Raw genomic sequence first — 15118 nt, forward strand, 5'->3', positions numbered from 1 at the left:
CATAGATCTCAGTGGAGCAACCTGGCATAATTGTCATTTACTCGGCAAATATTTGCAACAATGTTTCAAGAAAAGCCATTGATACAATTCCCTCCTTTTCATTAAATTGGTGGGGTTCGTTTTGCAGGGCCCGGTGCCCGGGGTGAGTGGAGATTTATCTTATGAATCAATAGAATTATCTACAAATAACAAACTCCGCTCACACGGGCCACCGGGCCATGCAAAACGAAGTCGACCACTGTTGTGAAATGCAAACCGTTGTACATTGAAAAAATATATATCTTCCACTCTAATGTATTTTGTCTTGTTGTTATAGACTACACGCCTAGACTATTAGAAAGATTGGACGTCGGTTAAAAACAGGTATTTAGGTATGTTTCAAGTAAGGACACATTTATTCACTTGACAGCTAGTTATGAGGACAAAGGTTAGTTGTGCGCAACCTTCTGAAGCCCCGCCTTCGAGTTGGGATTTTCGCTTACGTTCACCACCCACCAAAGCAAAAGAGTTGGTGTTCAAAAACAAGTCTGTATCAAAACAATTGCAGACCGGTTATAGTTTCAAGCTAACCGTCGGCCACCACTTGTTAAATATACATTTGTGAGGTAAGGAAAAAATACATTGTAGCCTTCAGCATTGTGCGACATGTTGTATCCTAAGCCTTAGTTCGTGTGTAGCATAGACACTTCTCTTTAGCCTATTAACATATCTATCCATTGCATGTTTTTATTGATTTCTACATCCCAAAAGTGTCCTATTAGGACAACGTTTTAGTTGTGTAGACTACCATGTAATTGTAACTATGTCATGTGTCATTTTGTATGTAGGTTGGGTTATTTGTTTGATTGTCAGTGAATTACACAAATGCAGTGCTTAATTATTAACTTATTTATTGAAGAAGTTTAAACCCAATTAATGCCATATCAAGTTCACCCAAACGACCCTCCTATGTTTTTAATGATTTGATTGTTTCTATCACACATTTATTATGTATTAAATAAGGCTAATGTAAGGATTGTCTGACACGTCTTTAAACTTCCAACATATGGACTTTTTGATGGCACACCAGAAAAGATATGCAAGTGTACATGTAATCTATACATTTTGCACCTTATGAGCTAATTCTGTCTGGGCACTAATTGGATCTTCCCTTGCTGGCAGGCTGGGGTGTAGCTGTATATTGACAGTATAGGTATAGGTTTACAAGTACACCAAGGCATTCAAAGACCGTGGCTGTCTGGACAGCCCCCGGTCTAAAAGTGGATGTTGTGGTATTCTGTCTAGTTTATGACACCTGAAAGACATACCAATACTGTTTATACCTGATTCTATTTGTAATATATATATATATTTTTACAAACCCTTTGTTTTCACCATAGTTTGGCCGATTGGCTTCATATTCACCATATTAGTTTATTCATAACATGTCTTAAGATTCAGATACAGGCTTAAAATGAGTTGCCGGTCAGAAAGGATGCCATGACCTTCCGTCTGCAAATAGCTTCCAAGGGGCATGCTGTTCCTGATTCTGCTGTGCTGGCAGGGTCATTAAGCCAGGACACAATGTTAAAAACTAAAGGTCATAATGTAAGGTGTTGTTCAGATTCTGCTTTCTGGAAATAATTTCAGATGTATCTTCTGTCAATGTTGATATTAAACTACACATACCTTTTCAGGTTGTGCTGTTTTCTTATATTTGATACAATGTTTTACCATGATCAGTTTTACCAGTTTAGCAGTAATTGTATCCGGTCTGCAATTTTTCTTTTCTTATGGGGGCAACATACTATATAACACTATGTTAACTCATTTTCTTTGCAGACTGCAATAAGAGGGCCAAGGGAGGCAAAACATATACACAATGATTGGAAAGATACTTGCCCATTTCCTTGGTAGCACAGATGACGATTTTCCCACAGATGACAATGAAACCTATGAGGAGCTCATTGAGTTTGAGGCGGGAGGATGGGTGGTTATCAACATTCAAGGTAAGCCGATAATTTTGTTCACCGAAAGTTGAAATCACAAGTTAGTTGTTAAACTGGTATGGGCATTGTTGTCTGCAGTTACTTGTTCTGTAAATGGTAGTATTGTAGTTATTTGGATAGTAGATCTAATGGACACTATTAGAGGTCTCACTGGTGTTTTTCCTCTTTGGTCTCGGTTTAGTAAATTTGTGGTCTGATGTTTCCAGAGAACAACTCCCTGACCCCCCCTGAGGAAGACCCTTTGGAGAACCTGCTGATAGAGCATCCCAGTATGTCTGTAGACCAGATCAGACACCAGCTCAGCGATGAAGAGGATACTTCTCCCAGGTCAGTTTTCATCCAGGGGATCCATCTACTTTAGTCAGTGTGATAACACAACCATTATCCTAGAGAAAGGAGTGTCGCATTATTCATTATTCATTATTCATTATTAGTTATTCTGTCCCCCCCCCCCCCCCCCCCCCCCTGCAGGCCTGTGCCAGTCAAACAGCATGTGTCCTGGAGGCTAGCTGCCTGGGGCAGCCCGCTTCCATGCAATGTCCAACTGCTTGCCATACAGCGAGCCAGGACTCACTTGGAGTGCATGAAGCTGAGCAGGAGTGCTCTCCAGAGACAGAGCCGTGCCAAGGTGCGCTTCTCCCCCTCTGACAGACGCTTTGGTCACTTCAAACAACCCTGCCAGCGTCTGTACAACTACTGAGTGTCTACTGAGTAGCCACGCCACTGTCTGAACCCACTTAACACACAGACCTTAGACCTATCTCTTTACCCTGATCAAGGGAACCACATTTGCTGAGTATGTTATTAACATACTGAGCCCAGTTTGAGAGTGAAATAGCCTTGAGTAGATGTGTGTGTGCATGTGAAAAGTATTATAACTGGCTTGTTACGGTTAAGTCTTATGGCTCTGATGAAAACTTTTATGTATTGTATAAAATGCAAAAGGTTTTAGCACTTTGCAAATATTCATTCTATTGTATATAGAATACTTTTTTTGTATTACTTTGCGTGCCTTAGATTTAGATACATTGTGAGTATATTGCTTTAAGGAAAGTTGTTTCATTGCTATGAAAATCTATTTTGTATATATGTGATGATGACACAAAACATCACTCGAGTAATTGGACCTCTTTCGCTATATTTTTTAATAACAAATACAATGTATGTAAGGATTACCAAATAATGATGAAACACTGTTACTAATGTATGTTTTGTACTTAGTGATTCACTTTGTTTTTATACATTTATTCCCAGTGTGTTCTTATGGTTGCTGTACTACTACAAGCCCGGTTTGTAAATATATTCAGATTTATTTGGTATTTTGGTGTATATTTAAATGTTAAAAGATGTTAAATAAATCTGTTTTGTTGAGGTCTTATTTGTGTTTTATTAAATAGCATGAGACATAACTTCAGTAATTACATGTATTATTACCACCAAATGTCATTGTTCTGCATTAAATTATTTTAGCAGCAAATTGGTGGATTTCATTTTCGAAGCAAATGCACCTTCCCCATAAACTTTTTAACGCTTTCTGGATCAACAGCATTTGCCCAAACTCCTCCCCTCTTGAAATGAGAGCCAATTATCATTGCACTAGCATCAAGGTAGTATTCCACGTTGTCATAGGTCACTCCTGAGCCAATAAGAACTGGGAGTCTTACAGACCCTGCAACATCTGCAAATAGAAAAGACAGGATTGCTGAGTAAATATTTTGAGATGCTACATTAAATTTACTGAGTTCATTATATTGGAAAGCTGTGCGTGAGCTTATATGAAACGAATACCTAAATGGTTGGATTTAGGAATGCATTGCAAGTGTCACGCATCATCTCTGATAAGTAAATAGTGAATGTAGGTTCAGAGATGATATGAGTAAAACACATGAAGAAAGAGATAAATCCAGACCCTGGCAGCTCCATTTACCCATCTGACAACAGAGCCAGCCCAATGGAATTGTACTGGGAGACTGTAGGAGCACCTCCAAACTAGGCAGCAGGGTTGTGTAGCAGTCTGGCCTGAGCCTGCCTGTGTTTACAGCCTTCTGTGTAAGTCAGCCATCTGTAGGCTGTGCTTAAAAATAGCAGACGATGTTGGTGTCTATATACGCCAAGCAGGGCTGTGGCAGGCAAGGGCAGGACCGGGCTGTGTGCCCATGGTCAGCACGATCCAGACTCGGGGGACTATGAGGCTGCCATCCTCTCCCCAGACGAGACTGCTCTTTATAAGGCCAGCAGCGAGGCTCAGAGGCTCCATGGGCTTTAGCGAAGCTTAACCTCTGGGCTACATGAAAAACTAACGCCAGGAACTATCTGTCCTTGCAAATGTAGGAAGTATGCAATAGACTGGTATGCAGTGGGAGTGGTATGAAATTGAGTGAAGTGACTGAACATACTTTTGTTAGGGTGTGTGTTATGGTTTATGAGAATATATGAGATTTAGAAAAAAGGGCACTCTCCTATTAACCAAGACTACAAGAATGTTTGAGAGAAAATGAAAAGGGAGAGGAAAGTAAACTATATTTATACTAAGGTACACGCTGAGCATTCCTAAAATGATACACCGAGCATTATGCCTCAGATATATAATGTAAGTGCTGAGCGTTGGCTGCCCTTTGATCCAAATGGTAAAATAGTGATTACACCTATGCATTATTTGTTTCTTAAGAATTAATTTAAACGAGTTCTGGGTCTTTTTCTATTACTGTATGTGTCAGTATGTTTGTGTGTCATACCATACATGTGTCATACATGTGTGTATGTGCCAGAGCAGTCAGAGACAGGACACACCTCTGAGCTCCATTGGATCTGCCTGAACCCCTGTGGCTGTTCCAGTGATGATGAGACCATCAGAAAGGAAAAACTCAGCTGCTCTGGCCGTCTCCACTATGCTCACATCTGAAGTCAGGGCATGGGAGCTAGGAACACAAACACATACTCACAAATCTGAAAACATCCCATTACACTTACTACAACAGTCAGAAATGTTACTTTCATCTCCTTGCAGTACCGTTTATGGATAATATTAGCCACATTACCTGCATGTTGAAAACCTTCTGAAGTACCATATCAGGACATCTAGGCTAGCCAGTGGGGTTGTCTGACTGGAGTGTTTTGAAAGATTGCTCACCTGTGCTTCTTTTTTATATCAGTAAAGATCTGCACATGTTCAGCCTGCATTTGCTTGCGGTATCGCAAAAGGTCTCCGGCACATCCATTCAAAAGGCCTTCATCAGCAACATGTGAGAAGACATATCCCTCTGCCCTGATAAAATCCATACATTGGAAAGAGACAACAATGGAATAGGTAGCTAAACATTTGCTTTTTCAAAACTCTTAATACGGATCTTTCTATTAAACTAAAATCCCAGGCTAACCTGAAGCACTCTTAACCATGCATGTATTAACCAGTAATAAGCAAAGCAAAGCCAGCTATATCAACCTGAAGCCAGTGCAACAGCAACAGCTGAGCTGTTTGCTGCAGACAGGATCTGAACTCCAAGAGGCAGAGACGGACAGATCCCCCTCACCGCAGCACACACCGCTGTCATAGAGGCACACACCTCTGGTCCAATTGAGAATGTGTATGGAATGTCATGCATGTTCTCAATGATCAGCCCATCCTGTTCAACAGATCAACAGACAACAAACAATCCATTTCCAGTCACCCTTGAGGATGAAAATTGTAGTTTACATAGTCAGAGGCTACAGTATTAGTAACATCAAAAAGTAAGGAGATCTTGTGTTTTTGCTTATACTTACAATTCCCGCATTGTGATAGATTTCTGCCTCGTGGCATGCCTCCTCGATAATTTGAGGAATGACCATGCTTCCTAAAGGTGTGCCTGAAAAACATAACATCAAAGTTAAAAACAAAAAGAGAGTAAAAAACGACATATGAGTCCCAATAATCTTTACCTGGCAAGGCTTGAACATGAATCATTCCAATAACCACAGATTTAGCACGTCCAAAGAGTTTCAGAAACTTCATTTTTTGTTGTTGTTTCAAACCAGTTGCAAAGTGGATGCAAAGGTGGCTTTGGAATGAGACTCGTTCCCGTGCAGCTGCTAGCTTGATCACGTGCCTGGTCAAAGTGTACGTTAATACAGGTTTCAAGATCTCTGAGTGGTCACCCAATCCAGTGTGTTTTTTTCTTTCGTGTGGCGCATGAAACATATTAAAACACAATTTTAACAGTTATGACTGAGACAAGACACATAGGTTGCAGATTAGCCTCCACATTTCCTTTATCTTCTGATAAGAAAACGTAAAAGTATGAATTACATATGAAAGCATAAGATAGTGCCTGAAATGTATTTTACTAAACCAGCACTGTTTTTATCTCCAACAAATAATTTGTGTAGACGAGAGGAAGGAGACGAGGAGGAAGCCACTAAACGTAACTAATGCACTATAGCGCAGAGCCGCGCGCCATCACCATTCTCGTTGACCAAATTGCCCGGCATTCATTTGATTTAAAAAAAATAATGACATACCTCTTGAATTGTGGACATTGAAAGTCCATTATGTCGGCTTGATAGAGAAACATTTAATATATATATATATATATATATATATATATATATATATATGTCTGTCAAAATCGGCATAACGTCCGGATTTGCAGGTTTTTTGAGGGACACAGTCTTTGTTTACATCCGTCTTCCCTAGCCACGCGGTACTTCGTGGTTCCGGATTCTAAGCACCGCCCCCCCCCCCACCAGCCACGCCTCCCTTTTTGCCGGCAAAGTGCAATATTTCTCACAGTATTATACTGTATATTTCGCACACAACATAATACTTCAGATGATTTGACTCTTCACGTCTGAACAATTAATGACGAATAATAATGTTCGTTGAAATGTAACTGCGAAGGATTACTGAACAGCGCCAAGTATTTAAATCACCCGCTCGGACCGCCCCATATATGTAGACTGCAAGCAGTTTATAAGCCAAGGCGCAAAACTCACTGCGCCAGCAAAGAACAAGTAGCTAACACAACTCGCAGTTCATTGTTTTTAATGACCAACAGAGGCCACGAATCGAATAACAATTGAATAGCTAGCTAGTGACTTTAGTCATATTTTCTCTGATCCTTTCAACCAAGTGTGGACTTCTTCGCGGGAGAATATTTTTAGGTAAGCTGGCAAAAAAATTGAAACATCTCTTGCTAACTAGCAGTCTTGCAACTTTTCAATCGAACTCCCTCAATGTGATTCGAAATGAACGTGTTAGTGAGAAGATTGTAAATATTCTGAATTTGAAAGACGATGGACAACATTGTCTGATTAGGTTTTTTTTGTGAGAAAGCTTATTTAGAGCGGGTGAATGGAAAATGGCATACTTGATGGCTCGGCCATTTTCTGGCCAGTGTCTCTCTAATTTAGTAGAAATTAACTAGTTTCCATCGACTGTATGTCAAACTGTTAGAGTTGGGTGATAGTATGGAATCCGGTGTCACTGTATGCGTGGTTTTGTGACAATTATTGCATTATTTCAAATTGTTTGTCGTCCTTTAACATTGTGCCACTTCCATTTGCCCGCGCCCAGATCTTTTGACGAGTTGGCTTTGTAGGACTTACGTGGGGGGTTGGTTGTGGTTATTAGCTAAATCAATTAAATGCATATTTCATATTTCCAGGGTCTATATATTGGAGGGATACGCGTGGGATATAATGCCAAGCAAAGGGTAAGTTTCAGTTTTGCAGTTTGACCTAGTCTTGTCAATGTCGCTAGCTAGTTGACGGAAAAAAGTTGTCACGTTAGGTAGCTGGCTTGCTAACTAGCCGCTAGTTAGCTAGCACTAACTAACGTGTCTTACCACTTCAGTAGGACGCATATCATAATTCAATATTTACTGTGCAATTTCAGGGAAAATGTGGAATCCAGGACAATTGATCATGAGATGCCCAAAGAAACTGCAGTGAGGTCCAAGAAAAGAAAATCAGACGTTGCCGTTGTAAGTTTTTGCGATCTGCGTTTTGCTACTGTAACGAGCTGGTTGCCTGACTGTGTTTTAAATGGTTTGTCATAATGAACATTCTCATGATTAAATCCTCAGTATTTACAAGACCCAGATGAAGTGGCAGAGATGACGAAAAATAACCAGTGTGGAGCTTTGGTAACTACATGCATTTCACAATTCCATGGCATTCCCTTGCAGACCATGCATTTGTTGGATTTAGCCACACACCAGGCAGTGACCTACACAGGTTAATCAGGACTGGTCAATAACTGACACTTGTGTTTAATCAGTTGCTATTGGTGGCACTGTCTCAGAATCCTCATGCTGTTTATTTTTATCAGTCGGTAAACTTTCTTATCCTCCCCTCTTCTTATCCCTCTCCTGTGCAGGTGTGCTGGAATCCTGAGTCGGTTCACACCATCCCGCACAGCCGGATCCCCACGCCTGACAATGAAGTCGATCAACCAGTTGCTTTGAATGCCACTGGGTTTTCTACTCAGTACACCTTCAAAAACATATTTGTCACCCCCACCAGGTCTTCCCCTCTTCCTGTGCTATGGTGAGTCACTTTTGCTCTCTGGGACAACGTGGGCAAGATTCAGCGACACTGCTGGAGTGAGTGGTTACCTGCCACATTTGATGTATGATTTTCATTGGGAGGTTACTTGAACTCATACCTTGAGCTCTGCACTTGCGCTGTCTAGGGTCAAGCATTATGATGACCAATGTGTTCATCGGTTTCATTTGAATGTAACACACAATGTAGTCCTTACCTCTATCTTCTAAGCTGCTGTTATAACGGCTATATATCCGTGCCACTCTTATGTGTACCTGTATACTATATCATAAAGTTCTGTGTTTGCACTCTCTAGTTGCGGGGTTCTTTGTTTATCCCGTTGATTTGATAAATACAAGTGAACTAGACGCCAACCCTCTGGATATGTTTCTCTGTAGCTGGGCAAGCAGAGACGACGTATGGAACAACCTGTTGAAGAAAGACGACACGTATTCTCGAGACATCCACGTCATGAAGAAACACCCACACCTCCAACCCAAGATGAGGGCTATTCTTCTGGACTGGCTAATGGAGGTTTGTAGCTCCCTCTGTGTCAAACTCCTAGGCGAAATTCCTTTCCCACAGTATCTGCTACTTTGATCAAATCCCTCACGTCACTTGATCAGTGTCGTCCATGTTTTATCTTAAGGTGGTGAGTGGATTAGCTTTAACAGTAGACGTATGGCCCCAGTTAACTGTAGTTAGGTTATGCTAATATTGCACAGACTATTTGAGAAATGGCTGTCAGGTGATGCGTATTAGCTGAGCTCTCTAACAGATTCTAAGGGGAAGCATAGTCTGCTGCACCATGCATTCAACCAAAATGTCTTCAGCATTTAACCCAACTCCTCTGACTCAGCATTGTTCTTAGTTGGGATCGTTTCAAACCTATTGTGTATAGAGCACTATGATCCATGTTCTTACATGGTGAAATCTTCCTTAGCTACTCTGTGATATTGCCTTGCTTGGAATTGTGTTCTCCACCTTGTTTTCTCTCTCAGGTGTGTGAGGTGTACAAGCTTCACAGAGAAACCTTCTACCTGGCTCAGGATTACTTTGATCGGTTCATGGCCACACAGAGCAACGTTTTCAAGTGCACACTACAACTCATCGGCATCTCTTCTCTGTTTATAGCTGCCAAGATGGAGGTAGGAAGAAGCCTCTTCTACAACCGGCGTAAAGTGTTCATTCTCTATTTTGTATATTCCAGCGGGAGTTTAAAAAAAAACATGTTTACAACTGCTTCTTTTTCAGGAAATCTACCCTCCAAAAGTGCATCAATTTGCCTATGTTACTGATGGTGCCTGCACTGAGGATGATATCCTATGTATGGAGCTAATCATTATGAAGGTATGCCTCTCAAACACTTTACATCCCAGTGGTTTTCACTACGGCTGGGTCACAAATCCTTACTGTTGTCTGACGCTTGTTGAGCCATGAGCAACATTTAGCCATTACTAGTAAAAAATTACTACATGTATTCCAAATGATGCTCTTCCTAATGGTAGTTTCTGCCTAACTTGATAGTACACGTTTCTTTGAGTCTCTTGATATCTGTTCTGGGGAACACTTCACTGTGGAATGAAATCATGTGGCTCTTGTTTCTACCGTGTGACCCTCTGCTCAGGAGCTGAAGTGGCGTTTGAGTCCCCTGACACCTGTGTCCTGGCTAAACATCTACATGCAGGTTGCCTACCTGAAAGAGTCCGAAGAGGTTCTCATCCCACAGTACCCGCAAACTACGTTTGTGCAGATTGTCGAGGTAAGTTTACGACTGAGATTTTCCGCCACTCGCATGTGATTCAGTGTCTTAAAACAAAATGCACTTAAGATCAACAAGTCAAAATATCATGTTAATTCTCACAGACGACACTGTTATTGCTTATACAAGTTGGATTTGTAAGACGATGGTTTCCCATTTCCTCCCCTTAGACTGGCTCATTGCCTCTGAAGTACATATGTGGTGTTGTGCTCTCTCTATAGCTCCTGGACCTCTGTGTGTTGGATGTGAAATGTCTGGAGTTCTCCTACGGGGTGCTGGCTGCCTCTGCCTTGTTCCATTTCTCCTCGCTGGAGCTGGTGGAGAAAGTCTCAGGTAGGGCGTGTTCATTCGGCGGCTGTTCAGGTCAATCATCTTCAATCCAACTGAGTTATCGTGGTTTGGTAGACTTCCCGGGGGTGTTTTTTATTTATTTTTCTAGCCCTAACCAGATCTCTTTCTGTCTTGATCTGTGCAGCTCTGAAGTGGTCTGATGTTGAGGAGTGTGTGAGGTGGATGGTCCCCTTTGCCATGTCCATCAGGGAAGTGGGCAGCTCAGCCCTGAGGACCTTCAAAGGAATCCCGGCAGACGACATGCATAACATCCAGACCCATGCTGCCTATCTGGACTGGATGGTGAGGGCATTTTTTTCTATGGCTTTTAATCAATGTCCTATACCAATGTGTGGCATTGTTTCTTGTGTGCAATTGCAGCCTGTATTGAGAGCTTTGTTGGTTTCTTCTTTAGGCGAAGGCATGCGCCTACCCACAAGTGGATGTAGATCGCAGCCAGAGTTCACCTATACCATCCGGAGTGCTCACTCCGCCCCCTAGCAGCGAGAAGCCAGAGGGCACAGTCTCTTGATTTCCATTGGGCTAGTATGGGCACGGGCTGAGGAAGTCTCAAGACAGGACCAAGATATTGCAGGACTGGGAGAAATCCATGGCCTTACACACATGTGCTTGCATGATTTTGTTACATGCGTGCACATGTTTTATTCCATGAGTTGTTTTGGTGCAAAGGTGACTGGCTGTTTTTGGATGTCTCTGCCTTTTTTGAGTGAGTGATGGTTTTTAATTGGAGTGATGCCAAGCTGGACCACCTGCCAAAAACTCCAGAGTTGTCACTGGCTCTGAGTGCTGCTAAAAAGGTGGACTTAGCTTGATGGAACAGTGGATGGGTGTGTGTGTGTGCAGCTAATGCTTGCCATTTTGAGGTTTGCTTGTGGGACCAGTAGCTTTGCTGCCAAATTGGACAAGTGGAACAGCCTGCATCAGAAGCAGAAATATGGATTGTATTTAACTGGAGATAAAATCTTTTCTTTTCACACATTTGAGTTTTTCCCAAAATGTATGATTTTGTTTTGAAATGAGATGCTGCTACTTTATATCTTATTTTTTTTAAATAAAGTCACTGTCGCAGACAGCTTTTATGTTTTACACTGTTGGTCTTTGCTTTGGCCAGGGACTGGGATTGTAGCCTGGTTGAACAAGCCTGACCATTGTGCTCGCTTTTGTTTTAATGCAAGTGAAATGGATTGGTGACCTCCATGGTCAGGTTGGTTCCACCAAGCTACAGGGATGGGTCAACATGCATGTCGGCCGTGCGCAGTAGGTCATCGGCTGGTTGACTGTTTCGGGTGTGGCCACGTTTTGCGATTTGTCTTGAGTTCTGGATGGAGCCAATGGTTTTTCAATAAGGCATCATGTGCTAGAGGCCAATGAAAGCAGCTGGCAAGCCAACAGCATAACCATCTGACTCTGTTTAGGAGCCTGAGATCGCAGATCTACTGTGGAAGTCCTGCTGTAGCATGCCATCTAAGTCATATTATTTTTGTCCTGTGTTATCAGTGGCCTACTAAGCGTAGGTCTACCGTCTCTATTTTATTTTTCATTTAAGAGGACCACAATGGAAATTAAGTAAACTTTTGTCAACTTTAAATGTGTTATCCTTGTGTGGTTGTATTTTGAAATTGTCAAATCTCTTTGCTGGATTAGAGACGCATGCACAGTATGACTTTCGCAGGTATGTAACGCATGCCAAATGTATAGAGAGGAGTTGGCCGTTTCGTGGGCAATGATGTGCGTCTACGTCTTCATTAGTGTTCATGCTTCTCAATGTGTCCGTACCCTTAGGTGCTCCTTTTAAAGCCTTAAAAAAATATGCCGCCCCCTGTTTTTGAGCTTGTCTCATCGGTGCCCCTCCCCCAACTGGCTCGGGTGGTGAAGGTTGTGCCCTAAGCCTTATCAGTTTTATACTTGCCTCTTGCAAAACTAAAGTTTATGCTGAAAGTTCAAGTGCGTAACGTAAGACTTAATGTTTTAAGTAATTTATAAGCACATGTTTCTATAAAATATAAATCACTAGAAACAGGTGCTTTTCTTTAAACTCACTGTTGTAGAAAGGTAATGTATTGGTAAAAGGGGACATCTGAAGTGTTGCATTGGGCTAATGTAAAGTACAGAACAGGAGCAACGTGAAAGGTGTCGATGTAAACATCTTCAGTGTCATATGTTTGTGCTCACTGTAACTTGCCATAATGGGGAGTCAAAGGGGACAAAAATGAATGTCATCTGAATGAAAACAAAATGGAGCATAGGGATGGTCTCTATAATGGCTGTCTCTTTCATGCATTCACTGACAGACAGTGCCCTCTGCTTGCAGTCAAGGAGTGTGTGCTTAAAGATACACAGGACTAATCCACTAGATGTCAGTATGACGCTTCCACTGTCAAAGCTGCTCCTAAGACTTGTCGGGGACTATTCGACAGATGCTGGGAGTAAATCTTGGACTTGTCTAATTCTCTTGTCCTTCACTTTGTCACAAACCAGATTGGATCAACTAAGGGTTGTTTGTTTTTCATCGGCCAGCTGAATTTATCAGATGCCTATTTCAAATGGATTGATAGTATTGTCTTACTAAATCATTTGGGTATTGTCTACATCAGTTCTTCCAGAAAATGAATGAACCATGCCATCTTAAATGATGCCCTATATTCCTTCTCAACCATTTCAAACCATTGTTTCAAAAATATGGACTGTTCCTTTTCTGCTCTGGTACTCTACACACCCATCGACTGTTCTGCATCAATGTTCAGTAATTAACGCTGCATTAAAGCAGCAGGGGCCCTTGCTGTCTCTTTAAAGAGAGGGGGGCTTCACCCATCAGACAGGCTCTTGGGGCATGGGGCCCTCAGGCAGCCAGGCAGGCAACAGCACAACAGCTGTTATGCACTCAATGGCCCCTTTGTTCTCGCAGCTCAGACGCTTGTGGCAGCAGCAGGTGCCCATTGGCTGAACCACCAGCCACCAGAGTTCACACCTAGATAGGGGGTACAGGAGACGTCCATCACTGACCATGCTAAAGGGGTTTCCACCTACATCGTAACAGTCATAGGCCAGCGTTTGTGTTTTATGTCAATTCAAAATTGCAATTAAAAATGGCAGAATGGGTCAACATCGGAATTACTAAATTGATGTAAGGATTCTGCTTTGAACAAGAAAAAGGTGCATGTATAATACAAATTTGGTCAAAGGTGCAAGGGGAAAAATGTGCTGACGTATTTTTCAATTGGGAGTCTGCCTGTGACACTTTAGGGTCGATGGAAACATGTTTTGTCATGTCAAGTAGGCCACTTGGTGACACTTTTTATCCCTGGGGCAAGGCAGGGGGCAGCAGAGGGACGGTAGCAGTAAAATAGCACTGATATCACGTTTTCAGGTTTCCCATAGTCCCACATGCAGTATTTTAATTTTTAAATGATTAATATCAATCAACATATTCAATACAATGAATATGAGTTAAGCTCATACTGGTTTGCAATACATACCTATATGAATAATCTATATCTACCTAGGTTATTTAGTCCGTTTTGGCCCTTAACCCCATCCTCTTGATCTGTGCAGCTCTGAAGTGGTCTGATGTTGAAGGGGGTGGATGTTTACCCTTGCTATGTTCATCAGAGAAGTGGGCAGTTCAGCCCTGAAGACCTTCTTGGGACTCACAGAGATGACATACACAACAGCCATACCCATGTCACCTATCTGGACTGGATGGTGAGTTTCTGTTCTTCAAGGAGCTAGAGAGAATGGAGGGAATGAACAAAACTATGTGACCTACAGTACCAGTCATAAGTCTGGACCCACCTACTCATTCATGGGTTTTTCTTTATTTGTACTATTTTCTACATTGTAGAATAATAGTGAAGACATCAAAACTATGAAATCAAACATATGTAATAATGTAGTAACCAAAAAAAAGAAAACAAATCAAAATATATTTCAGATTCTTCGAAGTAGCCACCCTTTACCTTAATGACAGCTTTGCACACTCTTGGCATTCTCTCAACCAGCTTCACCTGGAATGCTTTTCCAACAGTCTTGAAGGAGTTCCCACATATGCAGAGCACTTGTTGGCTGCTTTTCCTTCACTCTGCGGTCCAACTCATCCCTAACCATCTCAATTGGGTTGAGGTTGGGAGATTGTGGAGGCCAGGTGATCTGATGCAGCACTCCATCACTCTCCCTCTTGAAAACAAATTATAGTCCCACTAAGTGCAAACAAGACAGGATGGAGTATCGCTGCGGAATGCTGTGGTAGCCATGCTGGTTAAGTGTGCCTTGAATACTAAATAAATCACTGACGGTGTCACCAGCAAAACACCCCCACACCATCACACCTTTCCTTCATGATTCACGGTGGGAACCACACATGCGGAGATCACAAAGACACAGCGGTTGAAACCAGAAATCTCAAATTTGGACTCATCAGACCAAAGGAAAGATTTCCTCAGGTCTAATGTCCATTGCTCGTGATTCTTGGCCCAAGCAAGTCTCTTCTTATTGGTGT

At 41.9% G+C, this 15118-nt stretch overlaps 3 protein-coding genes across 4 annotated transcripts; 2 read left to right on the forward strand and 1 right to left on the reverse strand.

Moving 5' to 3' along the window:
* The first annotated feature begins 246 nt into the window (after window positions 1-246).
* Window positions 247-3465, forward strand: LOC139384868 (tumor protein p53-inducible nuclear protein 2-like). The gene is made up of 4 exons (XM_071129766.1): window positions 247-605; window positions 1822-1988; window positions 2195-2315; window positions 2460-3465. Exons 2-4 carry the CDS (start codon window positions 1862-1864, stop codon window positions 2686-2688), a joined length of 477 nt encoding a protein of 158 aa, XP_070985867.1. The 5' UTR covers window positions 247-605; window positions 1822-1861; the 3' UTR covers window positions 2689-3465.
* On the reverse strand, window positions 3363-6565 carry LOC139384867 (uncharacterized protein F13E9.13, mitochondrial-like). 2 transcript variants are annotated; one of them, XM_071129765.1, is made up of 6 exons: window positions 6486-6565; window positions 5751-5833; window positions 5429-5611; window positions 5119-5267; window positions 4779-4906; window positions 3363-3666 (listed from the first exon to the last, which is right to left on the reverse strand). In XM_071129765.1, the coding sequence occupies exons 2-6, from the start codon at window positions 5814-5816 to the stop codon at window positions 3476-3478; spliced, it is 717 nt and encodes a 238-aa protein (XP_070985866.1). In that variant the 5' UTR covers window positions 5817-5833; window positions 6486-6565; the 3' UTR covers window positions 3363-3475. The 2 variants fall into 2 exon arrangements, with proteins under 2 accessions (XP_070985866.1, XP_070985865.1); XM_071129764.1 differs by lacking the exon at window positions 6486-6565 and adding an exon at window positions 5907-6109.
* Window positions 6566-6920: 355 nt separating this feature from the next.
* On the forward strand, window positions 6921-11709 carry LOC139384869 (G1/S-specific cyclin-E1-like). Its single transcript, XM_071129767.1, has 12 exons — window positions 6921-7127; window positions 7631-7678; window positions 7861-7948; window positions 8051-8110; window positions 8344-8513; window positions 8909-9044; window positions 9512-9658; window positions 9765-9860; window positions 10138-10272; window positions 10494-10605; window positions 10748-10905; window positions 11018-11709. Exons 2-12 carry the CDS (start codon window positions 7665-7667, stop codon window positions 11132-11134), a joined length of 1233 nt encoding a protein of 410 aa, XP_070985868.1. The 5' UTR covers window positions 6921-7127; window positions 7631-7664; the 3' UTR covers window positions 11135-11709.
* Window positions 11710-15118: the final 3409 nt, after the last annotated feature.

Source organism: Oncorhynchus clarkii, chromosome 26 (assembly GCF_045791955.1).
Source record: "Oncorhynchus clarkii lewisi isolate Uvic-CL-2024 chromosome 26, UVic_Ocla_1.0, whole genome shotgun sequence".
Taxonomy (NCBI): Eukaryota; Metazoa; Chordata; class Actinopteri; order Salmoniformes; family Salmonidae; genus Oncorhynchus; species Oncorhynchus clarkii.